This window comes from Trachypithecus francoisi, unplaced genomic scaffold, assembly GCF_009764315.1.
Source record: "Trachypithecus francoisi isolate TF-2019V2 unplaced genomic scaffold, Tfra_2.0 Lachesis_group1, whole genome shotgun sequence".
Taxonomy (NCBI): Eukaryota; Metazoa; Chordata; class Mammalia; order Primates; family Cercopithecidae; genus Trachypithecus; species Trachypithecus francoisi.
This window is the reverse complement of record NW_022681454.1, coordinates 54,705,385-54,725,818: the sequence shown is the minus strand read 5'-3', so window position 1 is coordinate 54,725,818 and position 20,434 is coordinate 54,705,385. Positions and strand designations below refer to the sequence as shown.

Here is a 20,434-nt window from a genome sequence, read left to right as displayed (position 1 = left end):
GTCCTGGGAGTACAGGAGTGAGCCACATGCCCAGACTAAAGTGATTGGTTTCTTACAGGTATCTTCAGGTCAGGAACACTCACAACTAGTTTCTAACTTGTAATTATTTTCTAGGTTCTAAAGTTCTTATTTTGGATGCTGTAAGATTAAACAGTGTTTGTGTGTATTGAAATAAATTATTCAATCTAATCTTAGGAATCAGCAGACTATCATTTTTTACTGTGCCAGAACACTAATTTTCCATTCACTTTAGTGTGATAGATAATGTCCTTTCATGAAAACATTAAACACTTCAAGAGAGCCAAAATGAAGCCATATTAATACAAGACAACAGAGCCAATACTATTCAGTAACAAGATAGAAAAATGCTGTTTAAAAAGGAAATATTATTATTGTAAAGACAGATTTTTATTCAAGAAGTTAAGAACTACCATATAAATCTACATTTACTTTTATTTTTCTCAACATCTTTGTGGCTGTCCTTCTTTAGTCTTGTAAGCAATTTTAAAATATTTTTTCTGTATTATGGTCTTTTCTAGCTTACTGACATGCTTCTAATTTACATGCTTAAAATTAGTAGTGTGGCATTTTTTACTTCCATGCAATTCCTCAAGATCTATGATGTCAGCAGAGCTTTTAGAAGGTCTTCTAATTGCACATTCATTAAACGAAGCTCAAGAACAGACAGTCCTAAGGGGGTTTTCATTTATGGATCATTTAGTCTGGAGTTCCCCAAGGACAATGGTCAACATTAATTAAAACATCTTGAAGTTTGTAAACCACAGTTACTTCTGTGTGAGATGCCATGATAAGCTTTGAATTATCACTTGAAAAACAAGAAGATTTAGGAAATTTCAGCTTTCTTGTTGCTCTCCTGCAAATGCTACTTTAAAACAAATTTTCTTCAGTGTCACCAAGATTAACACAACTTACTGCTGTACAGAACCAATGTTTTATATTTGTAATTTGTTACATAAGAGAAAAAGAGGACTCCTGAGATATGGAGTAGATATCATATTCCCTATGTCTGGGGAGTAGACCGTCACTGGAACTGGAACTGCCAAATGGGTTCTTCCTGCTCACTGCACAGGCACAATCAGTCCACTGAGACCATGGCATTGCAGTAAAGAAAGAGTATAACTGATGCCAGGCTGGCCACACCATGTAGGAGACAGAGTTATTACCCAAATCAATCTCCCTGAAGGCTCAGAAGTTAGGGATTTTTCAAGGATAAAATGGCGGGCAGGGGGCTAAGGAAGGGGGCATGTTGATTGGTTGGGGATGCAATCATAGGGGTATAGAAAACAGTCCTTGTAGGCAGAGTCCGCTTCTAAGTGGAGGCCACCAGAGGAGTTGTTGGTCTGAGTGGGGCTGTCCAGTAGTCAGAAATGCAAAAGCCTGAAGAGACATCTCAAAAGGCCAATTGTAGGTTCTATAATAGTGATGTTATCTGCAGGAGTAATTGGGGAGGCTGCAAATATTGTGACCTCCAGAATAATGGCTGGTAATTATGTAACTATGCCTACATCTTGGTAGAATTCAGGCCCCTCTCTTCCTCCTAACTTGGTAGACTTTCATTAATTTTACAAGGGTAGTTTAGCTTTGGGGAAGAGCTAGTATCATTTAAACTATAAACTAAATTCCTCCTGAAGTTAGTTTGGCCCACACCCAGGAATGAGCAAAGACAGCCAGCCTGTGAGGCTAAAAGCAAGATGGAGTCAACCATGTCAGATTTCTCTTACTGCCATGATTTTGCAAAGGCAGTTTCAGAGCCACTCCTGAAGTGGTAGGAAGGTGTGCAAATTATGGGTTTGTCATATGCCTCTCATATGCATGAAAGAATATGCATATGTAATACAAGAAAGATGTCGTTTTGAACCAATGTGACTTTCAAATATTTCCTTCTAGGTTGGACACCGAGGAACAATAAGAGATTATCCAGACTTTAGCCCATCAGTGGATGCTGAAGCTATTCGGAAAGCAATCAGAGGAATTGGTGAGTGATATTTTACAATTCCTTTCTTAATGTTGAAGCAAATCAGGCAGATTACAATCTAAAAGTTCAGTTTGCTCAGCTTGGCTTACTCAATTTGATAAATTGTCAGGAATTTTCTAAAATTGTGAAATAATGAGGAAATATATAGAGAACTCAGCTTTATTAAATCCTAACATTTATCATATTTACTTAATATTAAAAAACTACCACTGATATTGGTGGTCTAGGGGAGATCCCCAGATGCCGGTGGGATCTCCACCCTGGCTGATATCCAGACTCTTGACACCATCTAGAGAAGAAATTCAAGGATGGGTCAAATGATAGTGAAAGTACAGAGATTTATTGCAAAGTGAAAAGTACACCCTCAAGAAAGGGGAGTGTGAGTGTACTCAAGAGAGAGTGATGCACAAGGGGGTTTGGGGTTGTTGCCTTTATGGGTTTCTTTAACCAAGGGGTGGAATAGTCATGAAGATTCCGGGAAAAAGATGATTTCTTGGTACTATGGTGCCACCCCTTTTTACACCAAATGTCAGTGTTTCCAGAACTGCCATGGCACTGGTGGGTGTGTGACTGAGTATGTTAATTAGCATATAATGAGATCCTAAGAGAATCCTATGTCAAATCCAGCACCACGTTGGGTCCAGTGGGTCTTAGCCAGCTTGATCCAGACTATGGGTTTTCAGGGTCATATCAGCCCCTAGTTTCTGCAGCTATTTCATCAGTTTCCTTTTGCTAGTCATGTGAAACTGCTACCTGGAATTTTCTGTTCTCCTGTGGCCACCCTGTATTAGTCCTGTCTAACCACCACCACCACTGCTATCAACAACAATAATAATTATCACATAAATTATTACAAATATGGCCCCCTTGGTTGGGCATGGTGGCTCATGCCTGTAATCCCAACACTTTGGGAAGGCGAGGCAGGAGGATCACTAGAGCCCAGGAGTTCCACACCAGCCTGGCAATATAGGGAGGGCCCTTCTCTCCAAAAACCTCAAAAAATTAGCTGGGTGAGGGGCTTGGGCTTGTGATCCCAGTTACTTGGGAGGCTGAGGTAGGGGGATACTTTGAGCCAGGGAGGTTGAGGCTGCCCTGAGCTGTGATTGTGCCACTGATCTCCAGCCTGGATGACAGAGTGAGAGTCTATTTCAAAAACAAAATAAGGGCCGGGCGCGGTGGCTCAAGCCTGTAATCCCAGCACTTTGGGAGGCCGAGACGGGCGGATCACAAGGTCAGGAGATCAAGACCATCCTGGCTAACACGGTGAAACCCCGTCTCTACTGAAAAAATACAAAAAACTAGCCGGGCGAGGTAGCGGGCGCCTGTAGTCCCAGCTACTTGGGAGGCTGAGGCAGGAGAATGGCGGGAACCCGGGAGGCGGAGCTTGCAGTGAGCTGAGATCCGGCCACTGCACTCCAGCCCGGGCGACAGAGCGAGACTCCGTCTCAAAAAATAAATAAATAAATAAATAAATAAACAAACAAAAAAAACTCAATACAATCCCATCAGTTCTTCCTGGATTTCACTCTTGCCCCTTTCGCTAGAGATAAACACCATCCCAAATTAGAGTTCATTCCCATGAAACTTTTAATACCATCACTATATATACAGGTACATATTGTTTTGCATGGTCTCAAACAGCATAAAATGAAATCATACTGTATACATTCTTCTGCAATATGTTTTTATCCCTTAACATTATATTTTTGAGATTTATCCATGTTGATATGGTTAGCTCTAGAGCATTAATTTTAACTGCATGGTATCTATTGCATCACTATATCAGAAGATGGGACTATTGATGGAACATTTAAATTGCCTGCAATTCTTTCATATTGCAATATAAAAATGTGGCAGTGAATATTCCTCTTATGTCTCACTGTGCATATTTGCTAGCATTTCTCTAGAATATGACAAGAACTGGAATTTCCACATTGACGGGGATACTTCTCTTCAAATTAACTGGAAATTTTGCCATACTATTCTCTGAAATGAATGTAGAAATTAGCATTCCTTTCAGCAATGTACAAGACTTCTTTTTGCTCCATGTTCTCACCAATACTTGCTACAGTAAGACTATTCCATTTTTCTAATTAAGTGGGTCTAAATGGTATCTTATTCTGCATGTGTGTTTGTTTCCTCTCTCTACCCTGATGACTGATGCAGTTAAGCATCCTCACTTGTGCATCTGCTTCCACTTTCATACATCAATAAAATATAAAATATATTTTATCTATTTTTTTCAGTTGTTTTGTCTTCTTTAGATTGGCAAGAATTTTTTATAATTCCTCAATACAAACTTTTAAAAAAAATTACAAACCATGAAAATATTTCCTATAAGTTTATGGTTTTCTTTTAACATTGGTGACATGGTTTGGTTCTGTGTCCCCACCCAAATCTCATCTTGTAGCTCCCATAATTCCCACGTATTGTGGGAGGGACCTGGTGGGAGATGATTGAATCATGGGGACAGGTCTTTTCCGTACTGTTCACATGATAGTGAATAAGTGTCACAAGATCTGATGGCTTTATAAGGTGGAGTTTCTCTGCATAAGCTCTCTCCTTGACTGCCGCCATCCACATAAGATGTGACTTGCTCCTCCTTCCCTTCCACCATGATTGTGAGGCTTCCCCAGCCACATGGAACTGTGAGTTCTCCATTAAACCTCTTTCCTTCATAAATTGCCCAGTCTAGGGTATGTCTTTATCAGCAACGTGAAAATGGATTAATACAATTGGTTACAGTAATTTTTATTGCATAGAAGTTTTAAATTTTAGTGAAATCAAGTTTACCAATATTTTTGTCTAGGATTTATTCTTATTGAATCTTTTCTATAATGAAGTCATAAAGATATTCTCCTACATTTTTTTCAAAGTTTTGAAATTTTATTTTTCATATTATGATCTTTAATCTACATGAAATTAATGTTCATGGATGGTATTTAAAGGTGTCTCATTTTATTCTATTTCATGTGGACATTTAATTGTCCCAGAACAATGTATTGAAGAGCTCATCCTTTTCACACTGATTTGTATGTAATGTCACCTCTGTTTTACATTTCCCTATTTTTCTCTTCTCTGTTATGCTTCATTTATCTATTTGCCTCTCCCATTGCCACGATTATTAGGGTTTTATTATGACACTAAATATCTACTGGGCAATGTTTTTTTTGGCTCTTTGCCCTCCTCTATGAATTTTAAAATTGGCTTGTCAAATTCCATAAATATACTATATTAGAACTTTATATCAATATAATATTATGTTATTTCTGCCTGTTTAAGGTTTTTTTTTCCATTTTTCAATGTAAATTATTTCTTCATTTGTCTCTTGACTGCCCCCTTTTTTTTTTTTTTTTTAAGGGAGAAGAGCTTGCTCTGTCACCTAGGCTCAAGTGCAGTGATATGATCATAGCCCACTACAGCCTCAAACTCCTGAGCTTGAGGGATCCTACGGCCTCAGCCTCTGGTGTTGCTAGGACTATAGGTGCTCATCACAATGTGTGCCTAATTTTTAAATTTTTTGTAGTGACAGGGTCTTGCTATGTTGCCCAGGCTAGTCTTGGACTCCTGGGCTCAAGCAATCCTTCTGCCTTGTCCTCCTGAAGTCCTGGGATTACAGATGTGAGCCACTGCACCCAGCCTGATTGCCCTATTTATATCTAGTGTTGAGTAGACTGTTTCATGAGGTTAATAGTCTTTAAATTCTGTCGCCTCTTTTTAAACATTATGTTTCTTCGTGAATTTGCACTTTAGCTTACAGGCCTTCTTTAAGAAGGAGGTTATTGTTTATGAGCACCACTTCTGACGTGTTCTGAGTTCAGAATCAGGTATCATAATGGCGTTTGCGTTAAGGCTAGGTCAGACCCAGTCTCTGAACCGGAGGCATCTTGGCTTAGTTTTTGATCTTGAGCATGTTTAAAAATAAGAGATGAGAAACTGCCAGGCATACAAACTACAAATAACTGCAGGTAGTTTGGTATATTTGTAGTCCAGTTGCATAGGTTATAGAGATGCAGAGAGGGGGTAGAAAATGAGAACAAAGACACAAGGCAGGAGAGTTCATAATGAGCTGATATACGAGCTAAGGGGCTTAAACTTCATCCTGAAGATTACAAAGAGCCATTTGAATTTTAGTCAAGGGGATAACATGATCAGATTGTGTTTTTAAACATTTACTTAGGCAGTGGTGTATAGGAATAATTATATGGGGGTCACATTAGGAGGCGATTTAGGTTATCCAGGTAAAATATGATAAGGACACAGTGGCAGAGGGCATGCGGAGGAGATGACAAATGTAAGAGATGCAGATAATTGCTATAATATAGAGAATAAGTTAAAGAAAGGAATCTGAGCTGATTCCCAGGATTTTTGCCTGGATGACTATATCCATAGTTGTGGATGAGGGAACATAGACAGACAAGTCAGAGAGGAAATACAATAAAGTCCACCCAGAACACACTGAGTTTCAGATACTTGTGCAGTTGAGGTGGCTGGTAGTGTACTGACACGGATGCTGGGTACGGTACACACATGACGGGTCCACATTGGTACTCAGACCCACAGAACACAAACACACTTTAATCTGATTCAGTATTTACTTAACTATGTATAAGAATACAAAACCAAAGACACAGAAAGGCAGCATCTTTCACTGGGAGGCCCAGCAGCTAACCAAGTACACAGAAGCTTTTGCATCATCATTGATGTAAGTTATGTACCACTGCCTTGCAAGTGTGTAGATGAGGTCTGTGAGGGTCACCTTGACACAAAGAAGTTGAGCATTGAGTTCCGGGTGCTCTTTTATACCTCTCTAGTCATGTGTGCTCTAGGCCTGCAAGCCAATTCACAGCTTCCCAAACCAGGTATCATCGTGGGCTGGGAAATTAATAAGACACAACTTTCCACGTTTATCTTACTACTGTAGTCACCAAGATAAGAGTGACCTTGAGGTCATTCTCAGGCAGGCCGGCATCAGCTCTGGCCTGATGTTACCTTTCACTTACAAACAATTCATTTTGTATATGGGTTTGAAATTCATGAGAGAGGTCAGGCACGGTGGCTTGGCCCTGAAATCCCAGCACTTTGGGAGGCTGAGGTGGGTGGATCATCTGAGGTCAGGAGTTCAGACCAGCCTGATCAACGTGGTGAAACCCCATCTCTACTAAATAAAAAAAAATTAGCTAGGCATGATTGCACATGCCTGTAATCCCAGCTACTTGGGAGGCTGAGGCAGGAGAATCGCTTGAACCTGGGAGGTGATGGTTGCAGTGAGCCAAGATGGTGCTATTGCATTGCATCCCGGGCAACGAGAGAGAGAGGGTGGTGGGGAGAGAGAGAGACGGAGAAAGGGAGGAAGGGAGGAAAGAAGGGGGAGGGAGGGATGGAGGGAGGAAGGGAGGAAAGAAGGGGGAGGGAGGGAGGGAGGAAGGAGGAAGGAAAGAAGGAAGGAAGGAAGGAAGGAGGGAAGGAAGGAGGAAGGAAGGAAGGAAGGAAGGAAGGAAGGAAGGAGGAGGGAGGGAGGGAGGAGGGAGGGAGGGAGGGAGGGAGGAAGGGAGGGAGGGAGGGAGGGAGGGATGTGGAAGAAATGCATGAGAGAGATGTGGACCAGAGATAGAAATATATGTTTTGTGGTCAGAGATTTGGGTTCAACTTCTTGCTGGACCACTCAGAAGTTGTGTGACTTTGGCAAGGAAGATAAGTTCGTGTCTTCATCTTTAGTACAGCGGGCCCCTGTGAATATTAACTATGGCAATGAATAAAAGGGCGTTTCACGCAGGGCAGATTCTCAATAAGGGTTAGTTCCTGTTTTCCAGAGGAAGAAATATTTTGATATCAACTATGGGAGAGAAATAAAAGGCAATAAGACAGTAAGCAAACCTCATAGAGGTAAAAATGTCAAGTTCAAAAGTAGTATGTTCTTTTGTCTGATGTACAGAAAGGAGTATTTAGACAATGATTGTTTCCTTCCCCCAAAACTATCCAAATAAAGTTAACTTTCTTTTCCAAAACTCAGGCAAACAAAATAAATAAATAAATAACGATCCCAACCAGGTAAGAAGCTGGGAATTAAAATGCCTTACTCTCTGCATTTGTCTCAGGCCATTGATCATTTTGCTTTTGTTCAAGACAGATATTGAACATGAATATTGAATAAAATAACTTTTGTTTCATTTAGGAACCGATGAGAAAATGCTCATCAGCATTCTGACTGAGAGGTCAAATGCACAGCGGCAGCTGATTGTTAAGGAATATCAGGCAGCATATGGAAAGGTAAGGTCATGTTTACATGACAGGCAGTAAAGAGATCGTTAATGTACCATGGTCGCTCCCACATGGTTATGCCTACAGTTTTCTGTTTCAGGCTGAGTGTAACAGAAGATGCCCTGTACATCCAGTCAGGAGCCTGGAATCTGAGTTGTGGTTTTGCCTTGAACTGGCTGACTGACTTTGGGCATGTTAATTGGTCTTTCTGGGTCTCAGTTTCTTCGCTTGTAGGATAAGGTTTGCCTTAGCCCAGTGGGTTCTAAACCAGAAGTGATTTTGCTCCCCAGGGGACATTTGGGATGAATGGAGATGTTCTGATGATCACAAACAGGATGGTGGGGGGTGCTTCTAGCATGTAGTAGGCATAGGTCAGGGATGCTGCAAGCATCCGAGAATGCTCAAGGCAGCCCTCCACAACAAAGAATTACCAGGCCAACTATCTGACTAATTCTGTCTTAGATAACCTTTTATTTCTCTTTCAATTTTAAAATACTTATGTAGTTATAGGTTTAATTCATTCAGCAAATGAAAATTTAGTAATTAGCAGAAACTAACTGTATAAGAACAAGTAACTTTGGGAGGCCCAGGCAGGTGGATAACCTGAGATCAGGAGTTTGAGACCAACCTGACCAACATGGTAAAACCCCATTTCTACTAAAAATGCAGAAATTAGCCTGGTGTGATGGCACATGCCTGTAATCCCAGCTACTCGGGAGGCTGAGGGCTGAGGCAGGAGAATCGCTTGAACCCGGGAAACAGAGGCTTCAGGGAGCCAAGATTGACAGAGCAAGACTCTGTCTAAAAAAAAAAAAAAAAAAACGGCCGGGCGCGGTGGCTCAAGCCTGTAATCCCAGCACTTTGGGAGGCCGAGACGGGTGGATCACGAGGTCAGGAGATCGAGACCATCCTGGCTAACACGGTGAAACCCCGTCTCTACTAAAAATTAGAAAAAACTAGCCAGGCGAGGTGGCGGCCGCCTGTAGTCCCAGCTACTCGGGAGGCTGAGGCAGGAGAATGGCATAAACCCGGGAGGCGGAGCTTGCAGTGAGCTGAGATCCGGCCACTGCACTCCAGCCCGGGTGATAGAGCGAGACTCCGTCTCAAAAAAAAAAAAAAAAAAAGTAAGACTTGGTCTTTGCTATACAGTTTCTTTGTCCAACGCCTATTTTCGAGTACTAATCTGTGTTAGGAGGTATCCTAGACATTGGATATAGACTGGTATAGAAAACAGATCCGGCCGGGCACGGTGGCTCAAGCCTGTAATCCCAGCACTTTGGGAGGCCGAGACGAGCGGATCACGAGGTCAGCAGATCGAGACCATCCTGGCTAACACGGTGAAACCCCGTCTCTACTGAAAAATACACAAAACTAGCCGGGCGAGATGGCGGGCGCCTGTAGTCTCAGCTACTCGGGAGGCTGAGGCAGGAGAATGGCGTGAACCCGGAAGGCAGAGCTTGCAGTGAGCTGAGATCCGGCCACTGCACTCCAGCCCGGGCAACAAAGCGAGACTCCACCTCAAAAAAAAAAAAAAAAAAAAAAGAAAAGAAAACAGATCCTGCCCTCTTTCATGGAGCTAACATTCTATTAGACTATAATAAACAAGTAAATAAAAATAATTCAGATATGATAAGTGATATGAAAGAATTAAAATGGTTGATATGATAGACAGTGACTGGTGACTGGCTCCTGCAGATAGGGTGATGAAAGAATGTCAGTGAGGGGTTGTTACCTTACTCCCTACTAAGCCTAAACAATACTAGGGGTTCTGCTCTGCTTGATCAGGAGATAGTATTTAAGGTACAGCAAATACAAAAGCCCTGATGCAAAAAGAAGCAGGGAATATGTGAGAAATAAAGAATTCCAATATGGCAGGAATGTAGAAAGTGAAGGGGCAGAAGAAAGAGATGAGGCTCGAGAGAGGTTGAGAACATGCTAAGGGTCTTGGTAGAGTTTAGATTTTGTTCTAAGGGCCACAGGGAACCACTGGAGGTTTGTAAGCAGAGGAATAATATAATGCAGTTTTTATTTTTATTTATTTATTTATTTATTTATTTTTTGAGACGGAGTCTCGCTCTGTCACCCAGGCTGGAGTGCAGTGGCGCGATCTCGGCTCACTGCAAGCTCCGCCTCCCGGGTTTACGCCATTCTCCTGCCTCAGCCTCCCGAGTAGCTGGGACTACAGGCGCCCGCCATCTCGCCCGGCTAATTTTTTGTATTTTTTTAGTAGAGACGGGGTTTCACCGTGTTAGCCAGGATGGTCTCGATCTCCTGACCTCGTGATCCACCCGTCTCGGCCTCCCAAAGTGCTGGGATTACAGGCTTGAGCCACCGCGCCCGGCCAGTTTTTATTTTTAAAGGATTATTTTGGCTGCTGTAGATAATGAATTGTGGAGGGAAAAGGTACAAATGGAGACTGTTGAGAGGGTCTAGTGACCATCCACAGGCAGCTCAGCAATTACCTCCTGGAAGTGTTCTCCAGGCCCCCAGGCTCCATTAAGACACCCTTCTCTGAGCTCCCTTTATCAGATACTTAACATATAATATTGAAATTTTATCTTTGAATATTTCTGTGTTTCCCATGAGGGCAGAATGTCTTAGGATAAGGACTTTGTCTAACTTACCTTTAAAGGCCTAGCACAGAGCAGGTGCCCAGAAAACATTTGTTGAATTGAATGAATTGCCTGGCTTCTGGGCAAGACAACACTTTCACATAAAGAGAAGGTGAGTGATCTATTGGCCTTTCAGTATTTCCAAAATATGGAAGAAAGATGGAGGTGGAGGGGAGCAACCATTTCTCACAGTGGAATAGGATGAGATCTGTGAAGTAAGATTCGGCTGCAGTGGCTTGGATTGAGGACAGATGGTAGTGAAATTTACCATTTAGAGAGGAAAAAAACGCTGTGGCAATTAAAGCAGAGCTGGGAACACTGAACGCCATCCCATTTGTTTCAGCAGGAACATGCTGCTGCACCCCCCAGGAATGTGGTAGTGTCGGTCTGTGCCCACGGCGTTGCGGCAGGCTCAGAGGCTACCAGCACCTATTTCAGAGCTGAAAATAATCAGGAACAGGAACAAACATTATTCAGTATTATGCCATTGAATATTGAAAGTAGAAACCCTGTTACCCCCCTTTAGGCAGGGGAGATGGACTGTACTTACGTGTGAAAACTGTACTCAAAACAATACCAATAGGTAATGTCTGTAAGAGGCTAAGTTCTAATGTTTCATAGCCCTATAGGATGACTCAGTTAACAATAATGTAGTTTCAAATAGCTAGAAGGAGGATACTGAATATTCCTAAAACAAAAAAATGTTAAATGTTTGAGATGATGGGTATGCAATTACCCTGATCTGATTACCATACATTATATATATTGAAACATCACTATGTACTTTATGAATACGTATAATTATTATTTGTCAAAAAAAATAAGTCTAATATATTGCCACGCTTAGGGGTTTTCTTTCTTTACTTGTTGCCAGAAAATTGCTTCTGATGCCACCTAGTTCCACGTTCTCACCAGAGACACATGACCAGCCACTGTCCTCCCTTCCCCTTCCTCTTGGAGCTCTTTGGGAGTTACTGAGAGGCAAGACACCCAGGAATACAGCACCTCCCAGTGAAGTTGGGTGTGAATTTATAAGGGTTCCTCTTCCTCTTCCCTCACCCCAACCTAAGCATTGAAAGCATGGGGGACCTAGGAAATGCATTTGAATACAGGTCCTAACTGTGGCACTCATGAAGCCCTCCCATTTGGCTCTCCTTCAAAAAACCTCTACAAAACAGAACAATTTGGGAGCAATTAGAAAATGCAGATTAATATTCATAGAAATATTTTCAACACTTCTGTTTATTCCCTGTGGATGGACATGTTTTGTCTGATTTTGATACATATGTTCATCTTTCACTAGGTGACTTTAGAGGAAGAGAAAGGAAAAGTATTTCACATTTTTCTCCTTGGTTTTTTGATTTTAGGAGCTGAAAGATGACTTGAAGGGTGATCTCTCTGGCCATTTTGAGCATCTCATGGTGGCCCTAGTGACTCCACCAGCAGTCTTTGATGCAAAGCAGCTAAAGAAATCCATGAAGGTATGAGCCCCACAAGCCATTTCTGCCCAGGGTTTGACCGAGTCATCAAAAATAGTGACTTTCTGGCAGCGCACACTTGTGATGGGTGGACTTGGATGCCATTTTGGTCTGTACTCTCCCAGTGGTAGAATGACTCTGAAATAGGGAACAGTTGTAGAACCTTAAGCCCAAATGTTCCTGGGCTGGAAGAATTTTGTCATATCTTTGTTTGACATGAAGAGTCAAGTTCTCTAGTTTGTCATCATTGAAAGTAAATGGCACTGTCATAACCCCAACACTGAAGCTAAAAACCTAGCATTATCCTTGAGCCCTTGTTTTCTCTTACCCTTCCACGCTCCCAAATCTATCAGCAAGTTCATTAGTTTTACTTCAAAATCCATTGTAAATATGTGCACTTCTCTCAAAATCCATTGCTACCGTTCTAGTCTGACCACCATCATCTCTTGACTGGTCCGTATCAATAGGCTTCTAACTAGTCCCTTTGCCTCCATTTTTGCCCACCTCAAATTCATTCTACACAGAATAGCCAAAATTATTTTTATTAATTTATTTAAAAAATCAGATTATGTTATTTACCTGCATAAATTTCCAATGGCTTTGAACACTTAAAATCCAAGCTCCTTATCATGACCTTCATTACCCAACATAGTGAAGGTCCTGTCTAACTTGGTGACTTTTAAAAATTCTATTTATATCAGTGAGGGTTCCCTCAGAGAAGCAGAACCAATAGGCAGGACATAGACGTTAAAAGATTTATTGTAAGGCCGGGTGCTATGGCTCGTGCCTGTAATCCCAATACTTTGGGAGGCCAAGGTAGGTAGATTACTTGAGCTCAAGAGTTTGAGATCAGCCTGGGCAACTTGGAGAAACCCTGTCTCTACAAAAAATAAAAAAAAATTAGCTGTGCATAGTAGTGCATTCCTGTAGTCCCAGCTACTTGGGAGGCTGTGGTGGGAGGATCACCTGAGCCCAGAAGGTCGAGGCTGCAGTGAGCTGAGATTGTGCCACTGCACTTTAGTCTGGGTGACAATGAGACCTTGTCTCAAAACAACAACAACAAAAATTTATTGGAAAGAATTGGAGGCCATGGTGGGAGGTTGCTCGAGCTCAGGAGTTCAAAACCGGCCTCAAACTGAGCAACACAGTGAGAACCTGTCTTTACAAAAAAATTTTAAAAATTAGCCAGGCGTGATGGCTCATGCCTGTAGTCCCAGCTATTTGGGAGGCTGAGGTGGGAGAATCACTTCAGCCCAGGTCTTGAGTGTCCTTTGTAGGGACATGGATGCAGCTGGAAACCATCATTCTCAGCAAACTATCGCAAGAACAGAAAACCAAACACTGCATGTGCTTACTCATAGGTGAGAATTGAACAATGAGATCAGTTGGACACAGAAAGAGGATCATCACACATCAGGGCCTGTTGTGGGGAGCAGGGAGGGTGAGGGATAGCATTAGGAGATATACCTAATGTAAATGACGAGTTAATGGGTGCAGTGCACCAACATGGCACATGTATACATATGTAACAAACCTGCATGTTGTGCACATGTACCCTAGAACTTAAAGTATAATAAAAAAAAAGAAGAAGAAGAAAAAAAAATTAGCCAGGCATGGTGGCTCATGCCTGTAGTCCCAGCTGTTTGGGAGGCTAAGGTGGGAGAGTCACTTAAGCCCAGCAGGTCTAGGCTGCAATGAGCCACGACTGTGCCACTGCACTCCAGCCTGGGACCCTGTCTCAAAAAAAAAAAAAAAAGAAGAAGAAGAAGAAGAAGAATTGGTTACATGATTATGGGATTGGTTAGGCAAGTTCAAAATCTGTAGGGCAGGCTGTCAGGAGAGGCAGGCTGGAACTCTTGGGTACAAGCTGAAGCTGTCCACAGAAAGAATCTTCTAAACAGAAGCCTCACCTCTGGTCTTGTGAGTTGGTCTGGTCTGTTGCTCAGTTTGAGGCCGGTTTTGAACTCCTGAGCTCGAGCAACCTCCCACCATGGCCTCCAATTCTTTCCAATAAATTTTGTTGTTGTTGTTTTGAGACAAGGTCTCATTGTCACCCAGACTAAAGTGCAGTGGCACAATCTCAGCTCACTGCAGCCTCGACCTCTGGTCTTAAGCCCTTTCAACTGATTGGATCAGGTCTGCCAAGAAAGGGAATCTCCCTTACTTAAAGTGAATCAATAATAAACTGCTACAAAATACCTTCACGGCAACACATAGGTTAGTGTTTGATTGAATAAGTGGCATTATAGCCTGGCCAAGCTGGTGCATAAAACTGACCGTCATACCCCCTCCTGCTCACCCATTAATGATGTAGCTACACTGACCTTTTCTCTGCTCCTTGAACATCATAAGCTTATTCTTGTTTTGAGACATTTATACATGATGTTTCTTCCATCTGGAATGCTTTTCCTCCAGACATTTTCCATTAATTCACTCAAATATATTTTCTTACCTGCACTTATTACTGCCTAAAAGTATCTTGTCTATTTATTTGTTTTTGAGACAAGGTCTTGCTTCATTGCTCAGGCTCTAGTACAGTGGTGCAATTATGGCTCACTGCAGCCTCAACCTCCCGGGCAAGCAATCCTCCAACTTCAGCCTCCTGAGCAGCTGGGACTATAGGCACACATTGCCACACCTGGCTGATTAAAAAAATTTTTTTGTAGAGACAGAGTCTTGCTATGTTGCTCAGGCTGGTCTCAAACTCCTGAGCTCAAGCAATCCTCCCGCCTCGGCCTCTCAAAGTACTGGGATTACAGGTGTAAGCCACTGCACCTGGCCTTGTCTGTTTTTAAAATCCATTTGTTTATTACCTTTTTTCATCTAACTAAAAGGCAAACCTCCACCATGGCAGGGAACCTCATTGGTCTTGGCCTATATCTTCTGTTCCTAGAGCAACTTCTGAAATGAAGTGGGTGCTCAACATATTAATTAATAGGAAAGAGGAAAAAGAAGGGAGCTTAGATCTGAGGCATAAGCCGTATTCTGCCTTGTCATCAGGCAATGGAGTTATCTTCTTTTCCGTGGAGGACACATGGGCATCTGAGAAGCAGATGGCAAGATGGAATTTGATGTACAAGAGATTTATTGTGAGAAACGCCTGTGAAGGATAAAGAGGAGAAGAGCAGGGTAGGTGGGGTGAAGCTTCAGACTGCAGTGCAGGCCTGACACCTGTGAGAGAGAGGAGAGGAAGTAGGCTGAGATTAGGAAGAGCCTCAGTGCATGGTGAAGCTCCGAGAAAGCCTTGGCAGGCTGTTGGGGAGCCCCTGAGCAAAGACTGCCCTTTGGAGGAGTGCTGTGTTGGGCGCAAGTCCAGTACCCCTGCTGTTTACAGTCATTGACTGACAGCCACCTGGAGAGGGCATGACCTCAGTGTGAACTCTGGTAGATCTAAAGGTGTGGCAGTTGGAGGCTGTTAGCCAACTGCATTCTTTGCAGCTGATTCTCTTGAAATGAAGTCTGAGCATTGTTTTTCTATGGCTACCAATGGGGAGGGTTTAGCAGGTGTAATTGTAAGGATTAGATTCACCAATAAGTATTAGAACAGCTTCTCTTTTACATAAAAGAAATCTAGAGTAAGTAGCCCTGAGCAGGCTGTGATGGCACCACCATTATCAGAGATTCAGGCTCCTACTATCTTGAGGGTCTGCCATCTTTAACTCACGGTTTTCACTTCCTGGTTAAAGATGGCAGCTCATGACTCAGTCATTATGTCTTCATTCCAGTCAACTCAAAAGCGTAAAGGACAAAGAAAGGTTCACTCCCTCACTCTAAGGATATTCCCTGAGCATGCATATGGTACTTCTGCCATCGGTCAGAGTTTAGTTACGTGGACATATTTCACTGTAAAGGAAGCTGAGAAACATAGCCTTTATTTGGGTAGCTATGTACCAAGTTACAAGCTGGGGGTTCTATTACTAAGCAAGAAAGACAAAGGGATACTGTGGGCAACTAGGAATTTCTGCTACAGAGAGACAGAATTCAGTCTCTGTTCATATACTGCACTGGCCTTATTCGATCAAGTCTTAGTGTACATGACTTTTCTTGGAGTCACAGTGTAATTCAGTGACCTTGATATAAACAGGGCTGACTGATAATTAGTCCCCATGCCAGCCGGGCCCATGATGCACATTACTGAGGATTTGAAAAGCTCCCTGTATGAAGAGGATGATACATGCTGATAGACCCAGTACAGTGATGCAAGGATGAACTCATTCAAAAGTATTGTAGAGCCTTTTCTAAACATAGTGGCATGTTTGAATGTTGCTAGGGTTAATCCTGTTAGACTCTCACTTCTTATCTTGAATGACACAGGCTTTTTCTTTTATACTATATATTTCTAGAATTATTCAATTGATTTTTACACTAGAGTGAAAAATTTGATGTCACTTTATTCCAGATGATTTATGTTAATACTAAAATATACAGAAAAATAGAAAACTACTTTAGAGCAATAGAGAACCTTGTATTGATTTACTCAAAAGTGTCATTTCATCTATATAAAACAAGATATTAAGACCAAAAGGCATGAGATTAAGTTATTTAAGTGTTCTAAAAATTATATTTTCTTTTCCTTTTTAGGGTGCTGGAACAAATGAAGATGCCTTGACTGAAATCTTAACTACCAGGACAAGCAGGCAAATGAAGGAGATCTCTCAAGCCTATTATACAGGTATCTTATTTTCTGCTTACCTTCACCACTGTTCACACATATTCGAGCCAATGTTGCTTTTCCCAGAATCCTCCCAGTCTCTTCATGAGGCATTTTCTTTTTTTTTTTTTTTTTTTTTGAGACGGAGTCTCGCTCTAGCCCGGGCTGGAGTGCAGTGGCCGGATCTCAGCTCACTGCAAGCTCCGCCTCCCGGGTTTACGCCATTCTCCTGCCTCAGCCTCCGGAGTAGCTGGGACTACAGGCGCCCGCCACCTCGCCCGGCTAGTTTTTTGTATTTTTTAGTAGAGACGGGGTTTCACCGTGTTAGCCAGGATGGTCTCCATCTCCTGACCTCGTGATCCGCCCGTCTGGGCCTCCCAAAGTGCTGGGATTACAGGCTTGAGCCACCGCGCCCGGCCGGCATTTTCAAGACTTATAGAAAGGAGAATACATCCTAAAATCAGCTAAAGACTATGGGTTTCCATGAAAAATTGGAATATGATCTGAGCTAGATACTGCTACATAACAATAGCATTAATGCTTTATATTTATAATGTTATAGCTGCAGTGGATTTTGCTCTCAGCAATCTCTCATTAATTGAATTAACCATTTTCATCAATGGAAGAGAGACTCAAATCATATTTTATTATGAGGTGTTAAAAATCACTCAGATTAGATTCACGATTTTTGGTGTGGGAAATTAGATTAATTTAGAGGATGTGTTGAGCATGAGGATTCAATAGAATTAGTTAAAGACCTAATAGTCTGCTGGCTGTGTAAAATTAGAAAGTCTCTGCAATGCAGTTCTGACTCTTAACTACCCAGGGTTAGTGTGACTTCGCAGGTTAAGATCACAGTCCCCACAAGACTACCTTCACCTCAGACACCAGCGCACAAGCTCAGGTGTTTTCAGGCTACACATGCTTTTAACCGACTGGCTACAAATTCAGGGTGCTCACTACTCTCAGGTTCAATAGCACACCAGAATGACACAGAACTCAAGAAAGTGCTATATTGACAAATGCAGTATCATAAAGGAAACAAACCAGGGCCAATAAAATGCAGAGACTGCATAGGGAGATATTGGGAAGGGTCCAGTGGAAGCTTCCACTCTCCTGACACATTGATATATCATTACCAACCTGCAAGCTTACTCGATTATTGGTAGCCTTAGTTTTTATTGGGGTTTCATTATATAAGCATGATTGGTTGAACCATTGTTCATGTGATTGAACTCAATCTCCAGTCCCCTTACACTCCCCAGACATCAGGCTAATATTGTGGCTTAAAGCCTCAACCTTTTAATCATATGGTTGATCTTTCTAATGTGACCAGCCTTTGTTCTAAGTCATCTTGTTAGCATAACTGAGCTGCAGTCCAAGAGACCAACCATGAGTAATAAAGACACACCTATGACTTGGGAAACCCAAAGGATTTAGAGTTTACCTCCCAGGAATCAGGAATAAGACCAGCCCAATTCTTTACTATTCAGCGGCCCCATAGAACCCTCTCCAAGTACTTTAGGAAGCCACAGTTTCTCTGTTTGTGTCTCACGGAGGTCAGTTGTGTCATAGGAGCTTTTGCAGTGGGAGAGGTCCAAAGAAGGAGTACACATTGGTCCTCAGGTAGGTGTTAAAGAGGTCGCTTTGAGAAATTCTTGTTAGAAGGTAAATACTTCAATGACAGGTAACTATTTTGTTATTGATGTGCTAGTTAGGTTCTAATCAGAAAAACAGAAACAGCACTAGGTATTTTGACAGATAAAGTGTAATATCAAGAATTGCTGGCTGGGCGCGGTGGCTCAAGCCTGTAATCCTAGCACTTTGGGAGGCCAAGGCAGGCGGATCACGAGGTCAGGAGATCGAGACCATCCTGGCTAATGCGGTGAAACCCCATCTCTACAATACAAAAAGAAATTAGCCAGGCATGGTGGCAGGCGCCTGTAGTTCCAGCTACTCCGGAGGCTGAGGCAGGAGAATGGCGTGAACCCTGGAAGCGGAGCTTGCAGTAAGCCAAGATTGCACCACTGCACTCCAGCCTGAGCAACAGAGCAAGACTCTGTCTCAAAAATAAAAAAATTTAAAAAAAAGAATTGCTTAAAGGGTCTGGCGCAGTGGCTCATGCCTGTAATCCCAGCACTTTAAGAGGCTGAGGCTGGCAGATCACAAGGTCAGGAGTTTGAGACTAGTCTGGCCAATATGGTGATATCCTATCTCTACTAAAACATACAAAAAAAATTAAACGGGTGTGGTGGCACGCACCTGTAGTCCCAGCTACTCAGGGGGCTGAGGCAGGAGAATTGCTTGAACCCAGGAGACAGTGGTTACAGTGAGCCGAGATCGCACCACTGCACTACAGCCTGGGCAACAGAGTGAGATTCCATCTCAAAAGAATTGCTTAAACTGAGCACAGTGGCTCACACCTATAATCCTAGCATTTTGGGAGACTGAGGTGGGCAGATCACGTGAGCCAAGGTGTTTAAGACCAGCTCAGGCAACATGACAAAACCCCATCTCTACAAAAAATACCAAAAATTAGCTGGGTGTGGTGGTGCACGCCTACAGTCCCAACTCCTCAGGAAGCTGAAGTGGGAGGATCACTTGAGTCTAAGAGATTGAGGCCCCAGTAAGCCTTGATCATGCCACTGCACTCCAGCCTGGGTGACAGAGTGAGACACTGTCTTGGAAAAAAAAAAAAAAAAGAATTGCTAAATACCTTTCAGAGGACTAAAAAAGGAAAAAGGGAACGAAGGGATTCATGCAGAGTATAATCCCCCAGACCCGAGACAACAGAAGAAAGAGGTTGAGTTTGTCAGAAACTGGAAGTTAGAAGAGGGATATACCTGGCTGATGTTGGTACCTCAGGGGCTCAGAGCAGAGGCTTAAGGAGCAGGAGTTCAGACCTCTGGAAAGAGGGCTCCATCTGGCTGGAGCTGGTACCTCCATGGGGGATGAAAGTGACTTGTTCTAGGAACCTAGAGCCAGTAGCTGCTGTCAGGGTGAACGGCCTTCACTGGGTTGACACTGATATGAATAGCCATCAAATATCTTGCACTTCTTTCCACCTCCTGCCTTCCAGTCCCCCTCTACTCCCCACTACTGGTAGAACCTAAAAGGGAGTGGGAACAGAAAGAAGTAGACAAGAGAACTGCTTAATCATTAATGCACAAAGGGTATGTTGTAGGTGTTTAAAATATTTCAGTTCAACAAGGTTTACATATTTTACAAAACCCATCATCAGAGCCAGCCACTGGCTGGCTATCCGAAGTTGGCTTGGTATTTTCTGGTGTTTCTTAGAAGAGTCGCTGCTCCCCTAGTGGACCTGCCCTGTGACAGATCCCTGGAGCCCAGCATTTAGGTACAAACACTTCCAGGATGTAAGCTTTATGAGGATGAAGATTTTTGTCTATGTTGTTCACTACCGTATCCTCAGTTC

The 20,434-nt window shown here is 42.6% G+C and overlaps 1 protein-coding gene across 2 annotated transcripts in view; it reads left to right on the top strand.

The window, feature by feature from the left end:
* Positions 1-20,434, top strand: part of ANXA3 (annexin A3) — a 65,226-nt gene that overhangs the window by 22,491 nt on the left and 22,301 nt on the right. For both annotated transcript variants that reach the window (XM_033214329.1, XM_033214330.1), the window contains 4 exons: positions 1,909-1,996; positions 8,172-8,266; positions 12,237-12,350; positions 16,929-17,019. In XM_033214329.1, coding sequence (XP_033070220.1) covers positions 1,909-1,996; positions 8,172-8,266; positions 12,237-12,350; positions 16,929-17,019 — 388 coding nt within the window. The remainder of the gene's footprint in view (positions 1-1,908; positions 1,997-8,171; positions 8,267-12,236; positions 12,351-16,928; positions 17,020-20,434) is intronic.